The 20,221-nt window shown below is 44.7% G+C and overlaps 1 protein-coding gene across 2 annotated transcripts in view; it reads left to right on the top strand.

The window, feature by feature from the left end:
* The window catches only part of ARHGAP6 (Rho GTPase activating protein 6), a 420,491-nt gene that overhangs the window by 316,959 nt on the left and 83,311 nt on the right, over positions 1-20,221 (top strand). For both annotated transcript variants that reach the window (XM_073550694.1, XM_073550695.1), the window contains exon 3: positions 9,326-9,397. In XM_073550694.1, coding sequence (XP_073406795.1) covers positions 9,326-9,397 — 72 coding nt within the window. The remainder of the gene's footprint in view (positions 1-9,325; positions 9,398-20,221) is intronic.

Here is a 20,221-nt window from a genome sequence, read left to right as displayed (position 1 = left end):
GCTGAGACCAATCAGCGCATTCGAACGACGCATGCCTCCATCGGGAGATCTGCAGCGCGGGAGAGAGACTCTAGAATACCCGATGCGTTAGAATCGGGCCAACATCTAGTATGTGTGTGTGTATATGTGTGTGTATATATGTGTGTGTGTGTGTGTGTGTATATGTGTATATATATATATATATATATATATATATATATATATATATATTGTGGTGTAGTGACCACTGTGTCCGCTAGGGGGTGAATGCTGGGACCTGGTTGGTCCAAAGTGGAAGGTCACGCTAGAAGCATCTCCTGGCTAACAGCCTGTGGAGTGGCTGTGTGTCATGGCTGCCAGCGTCTGAGTGTCCCAGAGAAGAGAGTGGATGTCTGTGGGGAAACAGCCATGAGGAAACCCTGACGTGGGTGAGATAATGATGAGGCTGAAGAGCCTGAGTATGGACATTGAGTAACCTGTGTGACCACAGACTTAACCAGAGTGAAGCTATAATGGACGCTATGCTCTAATGCTGTTTATGTTGCTTCTATGGGTTTATGAAGGTGGAATAAACAGCATGGACTGTGTTATGCTTTATGAAAACCTGTTCCGGTTCTGATTTTGTGGCTGCTGAGCGAGTATCCCCATAGCCACACTCACTCCACACTCAAAGCCCCATCCATACAGCCAACATTGTTAGAGTACACAGGCGGAGACACATTCACCTTGAAAGCCACCCTGCAAAACTCACAGGCTGCGACATCCCAGATGCTGCAAGCTACAATCAGGGCCGCCGCCTTCAGATTATCAGTGTGCGGCAGGCACAGGTCACATCTAAGGCTGGTTTCACATTAGCGCATTTTCAGCGCGCGCACGGCCGGGGGTAGCTCCGCCCCCGATCCGGCTCTCTGCCCGGCGTGCCCGCCCCTTCCTTGTAGCGCCGCCTCCTAGCGGACAGCAGCGCCTGCGATCGGCGCACCCTATCTTTAGCATAGGGTGCGCCGATCGTGCGCAGGCCGTGCGCTAGTTGTGCTTTGACCTGCGCTGCGCACTTTTGACGGTGCGCCGTGCGCGCCAAAATCCAACTTTTCGGATTTTGGCACGCACGGCGCACCGTCATAAGTGCGCAGCGCAGGTCAAAGCGCAACTAGCGCACGACCTGCGCACGATCGGCGCACCCTATGCTAAAGATAGGGTGCGCCGATCGCAGGCGCCGCCGTCCGCTAGGAGGCGGCGCTACAGGCAAGGGGCGGGCACGCCGGGCAGAGAGCCGGATCGGGGGCGGAGCTACCCCCGGCCGTGCGTGCGCATAAAATGCGCTAATGTGAAACCGGCCTAACTCTGTCATGTCTAGAATGGAGTTGCTCCTGTGAGGCATTACATCAAGGGAAAGGGAGGAGCCTCATGGACTACACCGCTGTGCTAATAACAGGAAGTTGCAGTGCATGTATGAGGGGAAAATGAGAGGAGTGAGGGGGAAAATGAGAGAAGTCAGGTGCTGCTGCAGTATGAGGCTGTGTTTAGAGAAGAGTGAGACGCTGCAGGTGGAGGCAACATGCACACGTTCAGTATTTGGTCAATATTTTACCTCAGTATTTATAAGTCAAAACCAGGAGTGGGAGAAAATTACAGAAGTGATGACGTGTTTCTTATATACTTTTCCTCTGATTGACTCCAAGTTTTAACTTACAAATACTGAGGTGAAAATACTGACCAAATAACATGTGAACGAGGTCTAAAGATGAAAAGTGCCGAGATCTCAAACTACGCCTGGGGAATCACTCTGGCCTCTGAGAAAATGGCTGCCGGAGGCGGCGCATGGGCAGATTGAGATCTCGTTGCCGAGATCTCAATCTGCCCATGCACTGCCGGAGGCGGCCATTTTCCAAGAGGCCACAGCATCAAGGCAATAGAAGTGCAGGGGTTCCGGGCTTTCACAAAATGTCGCTGGAGCCTCTCGCACCACTGAGCCTGCCACACCAGGCGAGGAGTGAGATCATTCCCCTCCATCGGGAGAATCAGCCAACTCCTGCTGCCACCAGCGCTGCAGATCCCCCCCACCCCAGTTAAGATGAAGTCAGGACTGTGAGACTGTCCCCCATTTGACACAATTATTTTTTTTCCCCATTTTCCTTCTGAAAATTTGTGGTGCGTCTTAAGGTCTGGTGCATCTTACAGTCCGAAAAATACTATATATATATATATATATATATATATATATATATATATATATATATATATATATACACAGTGGGGAAAAAAGTATTTAGCCAGTCAGCAATAGTGCAAGTTTCACCACTTAAAAAGATGTGGGGCGTCTGTAATTTACATCATAGGTAGACCTCAACTATGGGAGACAAACTGAGAAAAAAAATCCAGAAAATCACATTGTCTGTTTTTTTTTCATTTTATTTGCATATTATGTTGGAAAATAAGTATTTGGTCAGAAACAAGCAATCAAGATTTCTGGCTCTCACAGACCTGTAACTTCTTCTTTAAGAGTCTCCTCTTTCCTCCACTCATTACCTGTAGTAATGGCACCTGTTTAAACTTGTTATCAGTATAAAAAGACACCTGTGCACACCCTCAAACAGTCTGACTCCAAACTCCACTATGGTGAAGACCAAAGAGCTGTCAAAGGACACCAGAAACAAAATTGTAGCCCTGCACCAGGCTGGGAAGACTGAATCTGCAATAGCCAACCAGCTTGGAGTGAAGAAATCAACTGTGGGAGCAATAATTAGAAAATGGAAGACATACAAGACCACTGATAATCTCCCTCGATCTGGTGCTCCACGCAAAATCCCACCCCGTGGGGTCAGAATGATCACAAGAACGGTGAGAAAAATCCCAGAACCACGCGTGGGACCTACTGAATGAACTGCAGAGAGCTGGGACCAATGTAACAAGGCCTACCATAAGTAACACACTACGCCACCATGGACTCAGATCCTGCAGTGCCAGACGTGTCCCACTGCTTAAGCCTGTACATGTCCGGGCCCATCTGAAGTTTGCTAGAGAGCATTTGGATGATCCAGAGGAGTTTTGGGAGAATGTCCTATGGTCTGATGAAACCAAACTGGAACTGTTTGGTAGAAACACAACTTGTCGTATTTGGAGGAAAAAGAATACGGAGTTGCATCCATCAAACACCATACCTACTGTAAAGCATGGTGGTGGAAACATCATGCTTTGGGGCTGTTTCTCTGCAAAGGGGCCAGGACGACTGATCCGGGTACATGAAAGAATGAATGGGGCCATGTATCATGAGATTTTGAGTGCAAACCTCCTTCCATCAGCAAGGGCATTGAAGATGAAACGTGGCTGGGTCTTTCAACATGACAATGATCCAAAGCACACCGCCAGGGCAACGAAGGAGTGGCTTCGTAAGAAGCATTTCAAGGTCCTGGAGTGGCCTAGCCAGTCTCCAGATCTCAACCCTATAGAAAACCTTTGGAGGGAGTTGAAAGTCCGTGTTGCCAAGCGAAAAGCCAAAAACATCACTGCTCTAGAGGAGATCTGCATGGAGGAATGGGGCAACATACCAACAACAGTGTGTGGCAACCTTGTGAAGACTTACAGAGAACGTTTGACCTCTGTCATTGCCAACAAAGGATATATCACAAAGTATTGAGATGAAATTTTGTTTCTGACCAAATACTTATTTTCCACCATAATATGCAAATAAAATGAAAAAAAAAAAACAGACAATGTGATTTTCTGGATTTTTTTTTCTCAGTTTGTCTCCCATAGTTGAGGTCTACCTATGATGTAAATTACAGATGCCTCTCATCTTTTTAAGTGGTGGAACTTGCACTATTGCTGACTGACTAAATACTTTTTTTCCCCACTGTGTGTGTATATATATATATATATATATATATATATGAGTGTGTGTGTGTGTAAACTGGTGTAAACTGTCAGGCTGGATCTCATTTTGTTATTTTGCATAAAAAGATTTCATGATATAAGGGTTTTTTTTGATAGTCTGTGGGAATAAATAAGCATTTGATACCAGTGTGTGTGTGTGTTAATGAAAAATATGTAAATGATGTTTGGACACTACAGATGGACATGGTTTACATGCCAGGAAGAGTCCGTGTATGGGGATCTCTAAATGCTGAGAGTCCACTGATCCAAGAGTCAGACCCCCACTGAAGTCTAAAGTTTAAAGTTCTGAAAGACCTTTTTTATTGCAGTAACTTTATTTTTAATTATTCTGTGATAAGCTCTATGAAAGAATTTATATGTGTCTTTACATTAGAAGACTCCATAATTTCTTGGGATTCCACTGTTTATTTCAGTTCTTTGGTCTTTTAGACCCCCACATGTACACATGATGATTTCTAGACAGTCCCTGAAGGCAATGTCTGTGGACTTGGCAGATGATTTCTATGGGAGAGGTAGCTACATGTGTTACTTATAAATGCTTCTTTTTTTTGTCTGTTTTGTTTTCCTTAGGGAGGTTCTACTGAGGTCTCTGGAGAAATGTTACTGAGATTTTCTATTGCACATTTACATGGTTATGACATATGTTGAGGCATACCGTAAAAAGAAAAGCACTGCTTTAAACAAATATTTATTATAGGCAACTAAAGATTTTTTTTCTTTGCTCACATGAAGTTGACATATCAGATTGGACTTTATTTCCATGGGGTAATATAAAAAAATAATCTCATAACAGTAGTGAAGATTGGGCAGTGCACATTGGTAGGGTAGCTACTTTTCTTTTTGCTAAGCAAAACTCTCTTTATGCTTGTCATGGACATAGCTGCAGTTATCTATTTCCACGAGCTTAGTCCAATATTGAAAAGCTCATGATATACACTCACTGGCCACTTTATTAGGTACACCATGCTAGTAAGGGGTTGGACCCCCTTTTGCCTTCAGAACTGCCTCAATTCTTCGTGGCAGAGATTCAACAAGGTGCTGGAAGCATTCCTCAGAGATTTTGGACCATATTGACATGATGGCATCACACAGTTGGCGCAGATTTGTCGGCTGCACATCCCTGATGCGAATCTCCCGTTCCACCACATCCCAAAGATGCTCTATTGGATTGAGATCTGGTGACTGAGGAGGCCATTTGAGTACAGTAAACTCATTGTCATGTTCAAGAAACCAATCTGAGATGATTCGAGCTTTATGACATGGCGCATTATCCTGCTGAAAGTAGCCATCAGATGTTGGGTACATTGTGGTCATAAAGGGATGGACATGGTCAGCAACAATACTCAGGTAGGCTGTGGCGTTGCAACGATGCTCAATTGGTACCAAGGGGCCCAAAGAGTGCCCAGAAAAAATTCCCCACACCATGACACCACCACCACCAGCCTGAACCGTTGATACAAGGCAGGATGGATCCATGCTTTCATGTTGTTTACGCCAAATTCTGACCCTACCATCCGAATGTCGCAGCAGAAATCGAGACTCATCAGACCAGGCAACGTTTTTCCAATCTTCTACTGTCCAATTTCGATGAGCTTGTGCAAATTGTAGCCTCAGTTTCCTGTTCTTAGCTGAGAGGAGTGGTACCCAGTGTGGTCTTCTGCTGCTGTAGCCCATCTGCCTCAAAGTTCGACGCACTGTGCGTTCAGAGATGCTCTTCTGCCTACCTTGGTTGTAACGGGTGGCAATTTGAGTCACTATTGCCTTTCTATCAGCTCGAACCAGTCTGCCCATTCTCCTCTGGCATCAACATGGCATTTCCGGCCACAGAACTGCCGCTCACTGGATTTTTTTTCTTTTTCGGACCATTCTCTGTAAACCCTAGAGATGGTTGTGCGTGAAAATCCCAGTAGATCAGCAGTTTCTGAAATTCTCAGACCAGCCCTTCTGGCACCAACAATCATGCCACGTTCAAAGGCACTCAAATCACCTTTCTTCCCCATACTGATGCTCGGTTTGAACTACAGGAGATTGTCTTGACCATGTCTACATGCCTAAATGCACTGAGTTGCCGCCATGTGATTGGCTGATTAGAAATTAAGTCTTAACACACAGTTGGACAGGTGTACCTAATAAAGTGGCCAGTGAGTGTATATGCATGTAGTCTGTAGGTGAATAATGACATGGATGCACAAGTGGCAACTTATATTTAAAATATCATTCCAGAGGTTTTTTTTATTTTCACAATTTGTTCGTTATAATTAAAAACATTAGCGGTTTTTTTCTGTGTAAACTGAGGGCACCAAGAGGTAGGGACTGAGACACAGATTTCAGAGTTGTCACTTGTTAGGCTGTGTGCTGTTGACATGCAATGAGAGTTTTATCATCAGGAGAATATTATTGCCTGGACTACAGCTCATGTGCTTCCTAGTCCAACCACACCCCCTCCTCTGATAAACAGCTCATTGTCACTGTACAATGTACATAGAAAGTAGTGATGTGGTTGGTATCAGCTTTCTGCTCTCTGCAACACACTGCATCTAAAAACTATGATTGTTACACAACTGCTGCACCCAGTAAACTGAGTGATACATCATTGAGATGAAATAAAGGTCTCTTCTCCTACATTATGCTGTTCTCAGATACGGTAACAAAAGCCTGGTAACAGATTCCCCTTAATGCATACTCAGTGTTTGCATTCAGATACTTACCTGTCGCTGTCTTCTGCCATTTCCAGTGCCACTTTGTGTCCCTCTACACCAACTTGTGACCACTGCTCTTAATTGCCGGGTCTCACCATTAACCATTACTTCCTCTCTTAATGTAAGTGTATGAGTTCCTCGTTCTGAGTCTCATAGACTTACATTGAGAAGTGACTTCTGGTAACACAGCAAACGCTGGAGTTAGCTGGCTTGTCACAAATCATGTGGTCCAAGAGTGGACCGGAACGGTGCAGAAGACAGCAACTGATAAGTATTTCAATGCACTCACTGTATATACATTAGTGATGGTAAACTACCAGCGAAATTAAAAAAAAAAAAAAAAAAAATCTGTTGGAATGGTACTTTAATGCACAAGTTGGAAGATTTTCCCAGCATATACGGTATCTTAAACATAAGTGGGCCTTATATGTGCACAATACTTCTGCTCCACAGGAGTGCTCTGTATTTCACCTAGGTATAGAAAGCTGTAGCTGCAGCATCTACGGAAATATGCAAAGGGGAAATTTAAAGGAAATCTGTCATTTCATTTTCGGCCTATAAGCTGGGGCCACCGCCATCAGGGGCTTATCTACATCTACATCTGCTGTAGATAAGCCCCCAATGTAACCTGAAAGATGAGGAAAAACAAGCTAGATTAAATTCACCAGGGGGTCCAGTCCAGTCCGATGGGTGTCACGGTCCGGTATGGCGCCTCCCACCTTCATACGATGATGTCCTCCTCCCTGCTTCTCCCTCGGCTCCTGCGCAGGCATACCTATTGAGGGCAGAGTCAAGTACTGCAGAGCGCAGGCGCCGAGAAAGGTCTGAGAGGTCCTGCACCTGCGCACTACAGTACTCTGCTCTGCCCTCAGCAAGGCAGATTAAGTACCCCTGCGCAGGAACCAAGGGAGAAGCAAGGAGGAGAACATCATCGCTAGAAGATGGGAGGGACCGGACCGCGACACCCACCACACCTGACTCCGCCCCCCAGTGAGTATAATCTAATGTGTTTTTCTTCTCTTTCAGGTTACATTGGGGGCTTATCTACAGCATTACAGAATGCTGTAGATAAGCCCCTGATGATGGTGGCCGCAGTTTATAGGGCTAAAATGGGGTGACAGATTCCCTTTAATGTATCAATGATCTGCATAAAGCAGGGGAATTTGTGTAGATTGATACAGTTTATTAGCAAAATTTAAAATTTTCTACTGTTTGCAACAAACTGTTCACAAAAGAACAAATTATGTATGTTTCTCAACACCACCAATAAAATAAATGATTTCTTCAAATACTGGACAAGATGCCGTGGCTCTGGCTCAGTGATTCTCTGGGGTTGCTTTTACTTTTTCTGGTTCTAGAAATCTGTAGCTTGTGGAGGTCAAGATGGATTCACTGAAGCATCAGGAAATTCTGGGAGAAAAGATCAAGTCTTCGCTGAGGAAGCTCAAGCTTGGGATTGCTATACCTTCCAATGGGTCAGTCATCCCAAGCATACTTGAAAGTTCACCAAAGCTTGGCTTTAAGGAAAGTTCTTGAAGTTTTTGGATTGACCATCACAGTCACCTGACTTGAACACCATAGAAAATCTTTGGTGGGATTTGATGAAGGTGGGTGCAGCTTGCACATCCAAAATATTGGTGTACTGGAGGCCACAGCTTGAGGAATGGGCTATGATCCCACAAACGCTCCTGGAAACTGGTGTCATGAATCTGTTTGCAGCAGATCATAACAACCAAAGGATGTCCCACCAAGTACCGAACACACTCTTCATGAAGGGGCTGAAGAATTCTGAGGCTAGAGAAGTGAATAAAAGTGATATTTTGTGCTGAATTTGGAGAAAACACTTGTTACGTTAGTTTTGTTGGAGTATTGGAATTGCTCTTCTTTTATTGGTTTATTGCAAACAGGAGAAAGTTTGTACTCTCTGCAAAAATAACAAACCTGACTTACAATAGGCGGGGAATATGTTTGATTGCAACTATATATTGCTTTGTGGGAAATTATTCAGTATAACTCACTGCTCTTTGTGTGTTGAGAAGTCAGGTGGGTATTACTATTACTCTTAATTATTCAATGAAAACACAATATGAAATCTTATTTATAGCATCATTTAAAGGGGTTGTCCATTTTATCTTTATTTAAACGTGTTGAAGACATGATTATGTGAAATTTTTCATGTGGAGTATTTTTCAGTGATTGTTTTATTAATACATGCAGCATATTCATCAGTTGTACTGTACAGTGCGTCGTCTTTCTTTTGCCATTCATTTTGTGGAGAAGATAATAAAAATATTTCAGAACCTCCTAGGAGCTTCTGTAGTATTGCTGCTAACACATTAGCTTAGCAATTCCATTAATTTCAATACAAAGCACATCCTGCAAGAACTGCTATGGTGTTATAGTAATATATTGTAATGTCACCATGAAATTGCATATTAACAATGTACCCAGAGGCACAGCTCTACAAGAAATGATGAAGAAACATTGGAAATATGCTTTTAACAGAAAAGGAGCCTTGGAAGTCTTGGGCACAGGGGCCATATTAACTTCGAGATTGAATTAATCGTGAACGCTGTTCTTAATTCCTGAGAGATTTTACACTGTTATTATCATCTTCCCATAATAATGAATTTCCTAGAATATTATGTAATCGGGAATGTTCTGTACAAATAATAAATACATTCAATTCTAATTTGCATCAAACTGACATATAATATTTCTAAGACGACTTAATCATATTGTGTTTCTTATTTTAGATGGGCAAAAGAGGAAAAAATCTTTAAGAAAGAAACTGGATTCTTTGGGGAAGGAGAAAAACAAAGATAAAGGTAAAATACAATGATGTATATTTATCAAGTTGTGATCTACTGAAGAATAATAATAATAATAATAATAATCTTTATATAGCGCCAACATATTCCGCAGCGCTTTACAGTTTAACAGTTTCAAAACACAAGTCATAAGTAACAACGCTAACAATACAATAATTAAAGCAAAATAAGACGAAATAAGACGACCCTGCTCGTGAGAGCGTACAATCTACAATGAGGTGAGGGAGATACAGAGTACAGGTGTGTATTTACAATGGTGTATTTACAATGAAGGTCCAGCCATCTTGCAGGAGTGAAGGATGGATGGAGATAGTGAATGGGCTACGCACGCACACTTACACAGAGAATGACTTTGATTAGTGAATGTGATAGGCCGCTCTGAACAGGTGTGTTTTGAGGGAGCGCCTAAAACTATGCAAATTGTGGATAGTCCTGATTTCTTGGGGTAGAGCATTCCAGAGGATAGGAGCAGTACGGGAGAAGTCTTGGAGTCGGGAGTGGGAGGTACGGATTAGTGCAGAGGTTAGTCGAAAGTCGTTTGCAGAGCGCAGCGATCGGCTAGGCCGATAGACAGAAATGAGAGAAGAGATGTAAGGGGGTGCCGCACTGTGGAGAGCTTTGTGGGTGAGAACAAGTACTTTGAATTGGATCCTATAATGAATGGGCAGTCAATGTAAGGACTGGCGAAGAGCGGACGCGTCCGAGTACCGATTACCCAGATGGACGATCCTGGCTGCTGCATTGAGTATGGACTGGAGAGGGGATAGTCGAGTGACGGGGAGGCCAATTAATAGAGCGTTGCAGTAATCCAGGCGAGAGTGGATCAATGCAACAGTGAGGGTTTTTGTTGTTTCCATAGTGAGAAAAGGGCGGATTCTAGAGATGTTCTTTAGGTGTAAGCGGCAAGAGCGGGCAAGGGATTGTATATGGGATGTAAAGGAGAGATTGGTGTCAAACATAACACCCAGACAGCGCACCTGCTGCCGGGGTGTTATTGTGGTACCACCCACGGAGAAGGAAATGTCAGATTTAGGGAGGTTAGTAGACGGCGGGAGCAGAAGAAGTTCAGTTTTGGAGAGGTTGAGTTTCAGATAGAGAGCGGACATGATATTGGAGACTGCGGACAGACAGTCACTGGCGTTCTGTAGTACAGCGGGGGTAAGGTCGGGGGAAGACGTGTATAGTTGTGTGTCATCAGCATAAAGATGGTACTGAAAGCCAAATCTGCTGATGGTCTGTCCAATTGGGGCCGTGTAGAGAGAGAAAAGAAGGGGGCCAAGGACTGAGCCCTGAGGTACCCCGACAGCAAGAGGAAGAGGAGATGACGTGGAGCCAGAGAACAAAACACTGAAGGAGCCGTCAGAGAGATAGGAAGAGAACCAGGAGAGTGCAGTGTCCTTAATGCCTAGTGACTGGAGCCTAGAGAGTAGGAGATGGTGGTCAACAGTATCGAAAGCTGCAGATAGGTCAAGAAGAATGAGCAGAGAGTGGTCACCGTTACGTTTTGCTGTCAGAATGTCATTGGTCACTTTGATGAGTGCAGTTTCAGTCGAATGTAGGGGGCGGAAGCCGGACTGTGAAGGGTCTAGAAGGGAGTGAATGGAGAGGTAACGGGTAAGGCAGGAGTAAACTAGGCGTTCCAAAAGTTTAGAGATGAAGGGGAGATTGGAGACTGGTCTGTAGTTGTTTGTGCAGGATGGGTCGAGAGCAGGTTTCTTTAGTAATGGAGTAACGATGGCGTGTTTGAAGGAGGATGGGAAAACGCCCGAGGAGAGGGAGAGATTAAAGATTGGAGTTAGGTGGGTTGTGACGACTGGAGAGAGAGACTGGAGGAGATGTGAGGGAATGGGGTCGGTAGTGCATGTAGTCGGACGAGAAGAAGAGAGGAGTCTGGAGACGACTTCTTCTGTGATGGGATCAAATGTGGAGAGTGAGCCAGATGAGATGTAGGAAGGGATGGGAGTCACAGCACTTGGTGGTTGGGAGCAGATTTCTTGACGGATATTATCTATTTTTTCTGTAAAGTGGGAGGCCAGGTCATCAGCACAAATGTCTGTGATAGGGGCTTGTGCTTTTGGCCTGAGGAGGGAGTGAAAAGTGTCAAAAAGTTTCTTGGGGTTGTTGGCTAGTGAGGAGATCAGGGTGGTGAAGTAGGTCTGTTTGGCAAGGTGAAGGGCAGCGTTATAGGTTCTTAACATAAATTTGAAGTGGATGAAGTCTTCTGGTGTGCGGGTTTTTCTCCATAGGCGTTCAGCACTCCTGGAGCATCGCTGGAGAAGTTGAGTTTGCGATGTGAGCCAGGGCTCTTTTACTCTGTGTTTGGAGGTTCTGAGGGTGAGGGGAGCTACTTGGTCAAGGGTGCTTCTAAGAGTGTCATTGTAGTGATGAACAGCCAGATTAGGACAGGAAAGGAGATTGGGGACAGAGATGAGTGTAGGGAATCTGAAAGTGTCTGAGGGTTAATAGCTTGTAGATTTCTGACTGTGTGGTAGGTAGGAATGAGCTGGGGTGGGCGAGGATTTGTGAGCGTGAAGGAGAGAATGTTGTGGTCAGAGAGTGGAAGCGGTGAGTTGTTTAGGTGGGAGATTGAACAGAGCCGGCAGAAGACCAGATCAAGGGTGTTACCGTCCTTATGTGTCTCAGAGGTTGAAAGCTGTGAGAGGCCTAGAGAGGTGGTTAGTGATAGAAGCTGGGATGCAGATGTGGAATTAGGGCTGTTAATGGGGATGTTGAAGTCTCCCAGGATGAGGGTTGGTAGTTCTGAGGACATGAAGTGTGGCAGCCAGGCTGAAAAGTGGTCAAGGAAGAGGGTGGGTGAGCCTGGGGGCCGGTATATGACCGCTACGGAAGAGCCTGATGGTGTGGACCTCAAAAGAAGGGAATAAGAGTGATGGGACTGGGGGGATGACCTGGAAAGTGCATTGTGGGGACAGGAGTATGCCAACTCCACCACCAGGTCTGTTTGTGGGTCTCGGGGAGTGAGAGAATTGTAAGCCACCGTAGGAAATGGCAGCAGGAGAGACAGTGTCAGAATCCTGAATCCAGGTTTCAGTGAGGGCCAACAGATTAAGAGAGTTGTTCAGAAAGTAGTTGTGTAGGAAAGGAAGCTTGTTACAAGCAGACCGTGGATTCCAGAGGGCACAATTAAAAGATTGAGATGAGGGAGTGCAAGTAATGTTAATCAGATTATTGTGGTTTCGATATGAGGTAGGGTAGGGGTCGAGGTTGGGGGATGGTGGACCAGGGTTGGGGGAGATGTCCCCTTGAATAAGGTATTTATAGAATTGCATTCACTTTAATTTTTATTTCATTATTCAGTAGTACAGCTGAAAAAAGCAACTTTGTAATATATGTTGCCAGAGAAATCTCCTTTCTCCTCCTGAACTGATCATTCACTTTCAATTTATGAGTAAGATATATTCAGGGAAGACAGATTTTTCCAATACTGAGATTGGAGATGATAGTTGGTGCTTTTAAAATTCTATGAAGGGATGATCTAGATTTGTTACTACTTTCCAGGTGATCCCAGATGTGTACATGCCTCTTTCTCTCTATATGGTTTCATGGCTTTTTAGCATGTAACAGGTGATCCTGTGCAGTGGTGCCCTCTACTGTGTGTTAATTGATGATCTAGAGGTAGACACAGATATTCTATTGCAGCTCTCCCGAAAAAAATGTTATAGTTCTGCACAAAACTTTGAGCACAAACTGTCCTAGCCCAGTAATGTGAAAGTCTGTCCTCACTGAAAACAGCTTTTACCCGTGAAATGAGAATTTTGAGGATGATCGATGAGTGCAGGAGGACGGATATAAGATGTAGTACGTTTCTTATTTTCATGTGTACAATTGATTTAAGAAAATAAATCTAAAACAATATTTACTCTTTTCTGCTGTTTATATGACACGTTATATCCTACATAATGGTGTGGCATGGCAAAATTAGCATCTTTTCTACACCAAAAATACAGCAAAAATGCTTTAACGGGAGCCTGTCGGCAGGATTGTGCACAGTAACCTATAGACAGTGTCAGGTTGGTGCCGTTATACTGAATAAAATGATACCTTGGTTGATGAAATCCATCTTGTGGTTGTTGTTTAAAGCGAACCTGTCTCCGGGTTTGGCCGATACGAGTCATGGCCACTGCCTTTCAGGGCTTAGTTACAGCATTCTATAATGCTGTAGATAATCCCCTGATCCAACCTGCAAGAGAAGTAAAATAACTTATTATAGTCACCTGCAGGGCGGTCCGGTCTGATGGGTGTCCCAGGTCTTGGTCCGGCGCCTCCCATCTTCTTGCAATGCCGCCCTCCTGCTTGCTTCATGGCTCCCCGCCATCGCGCTTCTGTGCAGGCGTACTTATCTTCCCTGTTGAGGGCAGAGCAAATTACTGCAGTGCGCAGGTGCCGGGAAAGGTCAGAGAGACCCAGCGCCTGTGCACTGCAGGAATTTGCTCTGCCCTCAATCGGGCAATGGTATACATTAATTCATTAAAAAAATCCGTCTGAAAATGGCGCCAGCCGCAATTGGGCAGTAGTAGCTGTCAGCAATCCGCTCCTGCACTGGCACCGGCGACACCATCTTGGAGGAGGACATTTTTTTTTTCTCTAGCAAGATGGTGCCGCCAGCGCCTGCACAGTCCCTATGTGTAAACACAGAAAGCTGCCAATCAGTGGAGTAGGTGGGGTTATACAGAGCTCAGCATTCAGAAAACTGGTTGATTTACAATGGATAAAGCTGTAATGTTATCAAACACTAGCAAGCAGCTCAATAAGTGACACATCACTGGAATCAGGGTCTCTGCCCCTATGTCAGGCTGCTCTCAGATGGGCTAGCAAAAACAAGTGATGGATTTCCTCTAATATATTTCCTACTGGTAGCATCAATAATGGAATGTAAAATTGCCTTACTATCCCAATGGTTCTTTTTATTTTTTTTTTAAGTGACCAATCATTTTGCTGTAGATCAATTATCTTAAATTTCCATTTCAGGACTAAATGCAAAACCTAGTTATTTCCAGGATTTCAACTATTCTTTTTACCTGTCTTTTTCCTGCAATTTGTTTCTTTGATTTTTTTTCTTGCTCCAGTAACTTACATGATCTCATTTACTTTTTAATAACCCTTTATTATGGCATTTTACCATTATCTGTTCAGTGTTCTGCAACACTGCTCAGAACCATTTTAGGGCGTTCCCATCAGAAGGCCTTTGTAGATATGGCATGCAGTAATTCATATTCAATATTGTTTTTTGTTGTTCCAACTTATCTTTGGGGCTTGCTTTCCTTATGTAAGCAAAGTGATAACAAAATAATTGGACTTTTACTTTGCTGTTATAGAAAAAATACGTAACATAGACTTAGGAATCTAGTTATGTGAGAACACTAATTTTCAATTTTTATAAAGAATTAACCCACATAAAAGGTCAAATATTTTTTGCATGTTTATCTTACTCCAGAGCTGCACTCATGGTTCTGTTGGTTGCTGTGGGAAACAATTGATAAGCTTTTCTACAATCACACCCGTAAAAGCTTAGTTGATCCTCTATAAGGGCTGATTCAGACGTCCGATTTTCATGTACGAGTGCTATCCATGTTTTTAAAAATTGCACTCACAACCAGTGATATTCTATGGGCCCATTCACATGTCCGATTTTGATCCAAGAGTTGGATCAAAATCAGCAATGCAAGTCAGTGTCTGTGAGAATAAAATCACACCACACCGGGATGGCATCTGAGCGCCGTCCAGTTTTCATAGACTGTCAGAATGGAGAAGGTAGACACATTTATTTTTAATTTTTCCACTTCAGAGAAAAATGGATGACATTCTGACCACACTCTGATCAAACTCTGATCAGAATAATTGGCACCTATTTCTCTTATGTGGAAACATCGGACATGTGAATGAACCCTAATAAAGAGAAGCTATTTTTTTCTACGTAAGATCCCAGTGTTAAATGTACAATGTTGCCAAGAATTAATCTGTAATGTATTCAGAATTATGACTTCTGCTCTGTTCAAGGTAAGTAGGATGTAATCCACAAGTTACTAAGCTTTTCATTTAACACAATCTTATGTGCAGCAGTAAAATGGTGTTAAACTCACCGCTTATTAGGAGGTATACATTAGTTGATGTGGCCTGGCTGAATGCACGCCGACACCCAAAAATATGTATTAATATAGTGCGAGGAAAACCGCATATAATCTTGTTTATTTTCCATTGCTTACTGTATAGTATAGAGTGCTATCATATTAATCATAAATAGTCTAAAGTTATTTAAAGTTGTAGGATCAAGAGCGAACAGTAGAGATCCAATCTCTGCACTATGGGTGGTAGTAGACGGACTAATTCTGGGCAATAACTGCATTTTTTTTCTTCCACTGTAAATGGGTTTCCTATACTTTCTAGCTTTTTCAGCTCCCAGAATATCACATTTTAATATTTTCTTTGAGACATTTCATGTAGGCATTTACTAATTTTTTCCTGCGCATTTGGTTATTTTTGCTGTGTGCCTTCTTCAGCGTCTGGCCTTGGAAAGTTATATTGTACTGCTAGTAATAGTGTTTAACTATTAAATAAATCACACTGCTGCTCCTCCTGACCAAGTTTTCTCCATCCCCATTCACATACAGATGGAAATCTTCAATCGTATTTTGCTGCCACTGTGGAAGCTACGAAGTAGCAGGTTTCTGTTGATGGATTCTGCATGTAAAAGTCAAAGCTTAGCCCCAATTAGTGATAATAGTCAGATCATCACCTGCTGCACACCCAGCAACAGATCAACAACTATTATGAATGAGTCACCGTAGGAGGCAAAAACAGAAATACTAGCTAAGTCCAGAAAACCAGAGAAGTTGGCAGCTATCGGATTGCAGACCCCTGAACCTAACAACAACAACTAGCAGTAGCCGTGGGGGGTTCCTACGGTGCCCTAGACCCCTCGATCACAGCCAGAGAACTACATAGCCTAAAGACAGAAAGGGAAATCTAAACTGCCCCAGAGCAGACCCCAAAGCAATAGGCAGCCCCCAACATATAGTGACGGTGAAGCAAGATGAAAAAACACTCACACAGATAGAAAGATAGGCTGAGCAAATGATGGGGCCTAAGCTAACTAAATAGGACAGGATAGAAAAGCTGCTGTCTGCAATCCGCCAAAACCCTATCGAAACAAGAGCCAACAGACTGATAGGGAAAAAAGCCCTGAAGACGCTAGGCTTCAAAAAGACTATATCAGTACCCAGGTATTTTCTGAAGACAGAGCAAAAAGGAATTCAGCTCACCCTAGCAGGGAATGGCAGAAATCCAGCAAAACAAGGCAAAACAAAACCAAAACAAAAATGCAAAAAGCAGAGCAGAAAACTTCGCTTTTGAGGAGCAGGAATCAGACTGGTCTCCAAGAATCCCTCAGTGAAATCACCCGCTAGGCAGAAGGGCGTCGGCTGCCTTATATCCAGTCAGCAATTCTAGTCACCCAGTCATCATCATTCTGCTCAGCTGTTTGGTAACCAGCCTCACTACCTTCCTTCACCAGAAGAGGGAGTTCATCAGACCTCAATGGTGAAGGGGAAAATGAACTCACAACAAACAGCATATCCATGTCAGAAACTGGAGGGTCAGCCTCAGATTTCTACCACAGAATTCTCATTGATAATAATTTGTCCTAAATGTAAACAAATCAGAGATAATCCTCATACTTTAATGCCAAATACTCAGGTAATCTCAGCAAAGCCAAACAAAATCCTCTTGCAGGCAAAAATCTGAAATCCAAACCATTCGATCCTTGTGTCCGTACGACAGGATCCATAGTCGCCACTAGTCTTACCATAGATCAGCAAAGCTGTTTACGATATATTTTTCTCTAATGGGGTTCTGTCACCAGATTTCACTATGTGATCTACATAAATTATTAATTAGATCTTTTAGAGATGACGAGGCTGGTGTACTTACTTCAAAAGCACTCCCACAACATTTTTTATCCCTTAAAGGGAATCTGTCACCCCTTTTTTTCCATTCTACATGACGGCACCACGAGAGAGGGGATCCGCCCCACGAGGACAGGAAACCTTCAAGATAAAAGGGGCGGCTCCTCTCTCCGCATCAGTTGGTTTCCTGTCCTCGATGGGGAACCCTCAAGATGAAAGCCTCTTGAAGATTTTGAAGAAAGAAGAGGATGCCTGGACCTGGGTCGGGTGATTAATGGCAGGCATGGATTTGCTACACCCGACGCCGGGTACCGGTAGTCGCCTCGGGGGCCATATATGCCTATGTCCCCCCTGAGCGAAGGCATGGCCACAGCCGGTAGGGCAGATTCCCAGGCGAAGCGGGGTACCTTGGCGGTGGACCCTCCAAGATGACAGGACACAAAGAAGGTCCAGGGAGGCCACTTGCAGTGTTCCTTCCCTGTCGACATACAGTGGCCATGCAGCCCAGGAGACACATCGGTGCCCGGGCAGAGAATAATGCTCCTCGGAGGCCACAGACAGTGTACCCTCCCTGTTGAAGACCAGACACCGGACCCCGCAGCGAAAAGGATACCTGCAGTCAGTGGTGGCCAGGCCATCGGGCAGGTAAGGGGTGTCTGGGGGCCCGAAGCAAGTAGGGCCCAGGCGCTCACCCGGCCCAGGTTCGTATGGCCGCACCGGGAGGCGCGCGCGTTGGGAGCGCGCATGACGGCCGATGAACCGGAAGTGGTTGCGTGCGACCCGGAAGTAGAGCGACGCGCCGCGGGGCCTGCGAGGTGTGCACGGTCCCGGGGGGGCACGCAGAGGCATGGGGCACGCACGTCCACACAGACACTAGCGGGGCAGGTGCGGGACCAGGTGGTCCAAAAAAAAAAAAAAAGAGGTGCTATTTAAGATCGCCAGAAAAGGCGAGCAGGCGTCACAGCACCAATTTTGAGTTGGAGGTGACTACTCGCAGCCATAGGCAGCATAATGGAGAGCTCTTCGCCAGAGCATGTGCAACCGCGCCAGGAAGCAAAGGAGAGGCGGTCGTGCTCAGAGGAGAAAGCAAAGACACGCCGCAGCAGTAGTGTGAGCCACTCGGGCAGCGCACGGGCGGATCGTCACCGCAGGAAAGAGGGATCAATAGTCTCATTGGGAGACAGTGAAAGGACCAGTCAGCCTCCAGATCCGGTACCCGTTCTGTGAAGCGCCCGAGTGGTGAGTGAACTTCGAGAAAGTCCAGTAATCTAATGTCTGTTCTCTTTCTCTTTTCTCCTCTCTTCCCTCTCCTCCTCCTCTTACATACATTGGCGGGGTGGAGAATAGGAGGTCCCTAAGAAATGTAGAGGAAAGTCTAAAAATAAAGAATGTGCTTTATGTAAAAGTCCCGTAGAAGCAGCCTGGAACAAAAAGTTATGCCAGGAGTGCATTAACAAGACCATAGCGGAGGAGACACCCTCATTTTCGGATAGTCTGAGGTCCATAATTCAGACAGAAGTTTCCAAGTCAGTAAGAGCATTACAATCTGTAGATACAGAGAGGAAAACTAGGAGATCAAGCCCCTCAGGGGTCTCTCAAAAAGACTCTACAGGGTCAGAAGACGACTCAAATAAGACGCAGTATTCAGGAAGTAGCTCGGACGGGGAAGATACGTTCCCAGTAGAAACTACAGATGAACTCATTAAAGCAGTTAAATCTACCATGGGGCTAGTAGAAGAGCGAGCAAAAAAGACAGCCCAAGAACTCATGTTCAGTGGACTGCAAAAGAAAAAACGTAAGACCTTCCCTGTTAATGAGCAACTGAAAGCACTCATAAAACGCGAATGGGAAAAACCAGAAAGGAAGTCCCAGATAACGAATTCCCTGAAGAGGAGATACCCCTTTGAGGAAGAGGCATCCTCATCCTGGGATAGGGCCCCCAAATTTGATGTAGCGATATCAAAGGTCGCCAGAAAATCTTCCCTACCCTTTGAGGACCTGGGGTTTCTAAAAGAACCGCTGGACCGGAAGGCGGACAATTGCCTTAAGGCAGCCTGGGAAACCTCGGCTGGGGCACTAAGACCCGCCATCGCAGCCACTTGTGTGGCTAGGTCCCTGAAGATATGGACAGACAACTTGGAGGATCAATTAGAACAAGGAGTTCCCAGAGAGACGATTCTGGAAGCATTACCGGCTATTAGAGCGGCGGCAGACTTTCTCGCAGAGGCGTCAGCAGATTCGGCCAGGCTAGCGTCAAAGTCAGCAGCCTTAACCAATGTAGGACGGCGTGCGGTATGGCTCAAATGCTGGCCGGGGGACACTCAGGCAAAAATGAAACTTTGCTCTCTACCATGTGAAGGAAATTTCTTATTCGGTCCGGCATTGGATGAAGTGTTGGAAAAAGCGAGTGATACAAAAAAGAATTTTCCAAAACAACCATTTCAAGCCTTTCGGCGCTCCTTTCAGAGGGGCCGAAAATTCAGAAGACAACAATTTAAAGATCGTGACAGAAACAATTCTGACAGACGATACAGAGGAGGGAGAGGCTTCTATTTCAGTAAGCCCCCAAGAGAAGCCAAAAAACCCGCCCAGTGACGGTCCTTCTCAGGTGGGGGGAAGGCTCTCTCACTTCCTCCCAGCCTGGGAAAGGATCTCATCCAGCACCTGGATCCGACAGATAGTAGGGTCAGGTCTGGAGTTAAAATTCCACCACTGGCCACCACAAAAACTCATTCAAACTCCGGTACAATCATCTCAAGAAAGACAAAAGAGCTTGGAAGAGGAGGTATTATCACTTATACAAAAACTCGTACTAGAAGAAGTTCCAGGAAAAGAAAAGAAGGAAGGCTTTTACTCCCCCCTATTTTTGATAAAGAAACCAGACGATTCCTGGAGGACG

The sequence above is a fragment of the Dendrobates tinctorius genome, unplaced genomic scaffold (genome assembly GCF_039654945.1).
Source record: "Dendrobates tinctorius isolate UK_male_01 unplaced genomic scaffold, ASM3965494v1 ptg000166l, whole genome shotgun sequence".
Lineage (NCBI taxonomy): Eukaryota > Metazoa > Chordata > Amphibia > Anura > Dendrobatidae > Dendrobates > Dendrobates tinctorius.
Note: the sequence above shows the minus strand (reverse complement) of the source record. Positions and strands in the feature narration are given on the sequence as shown.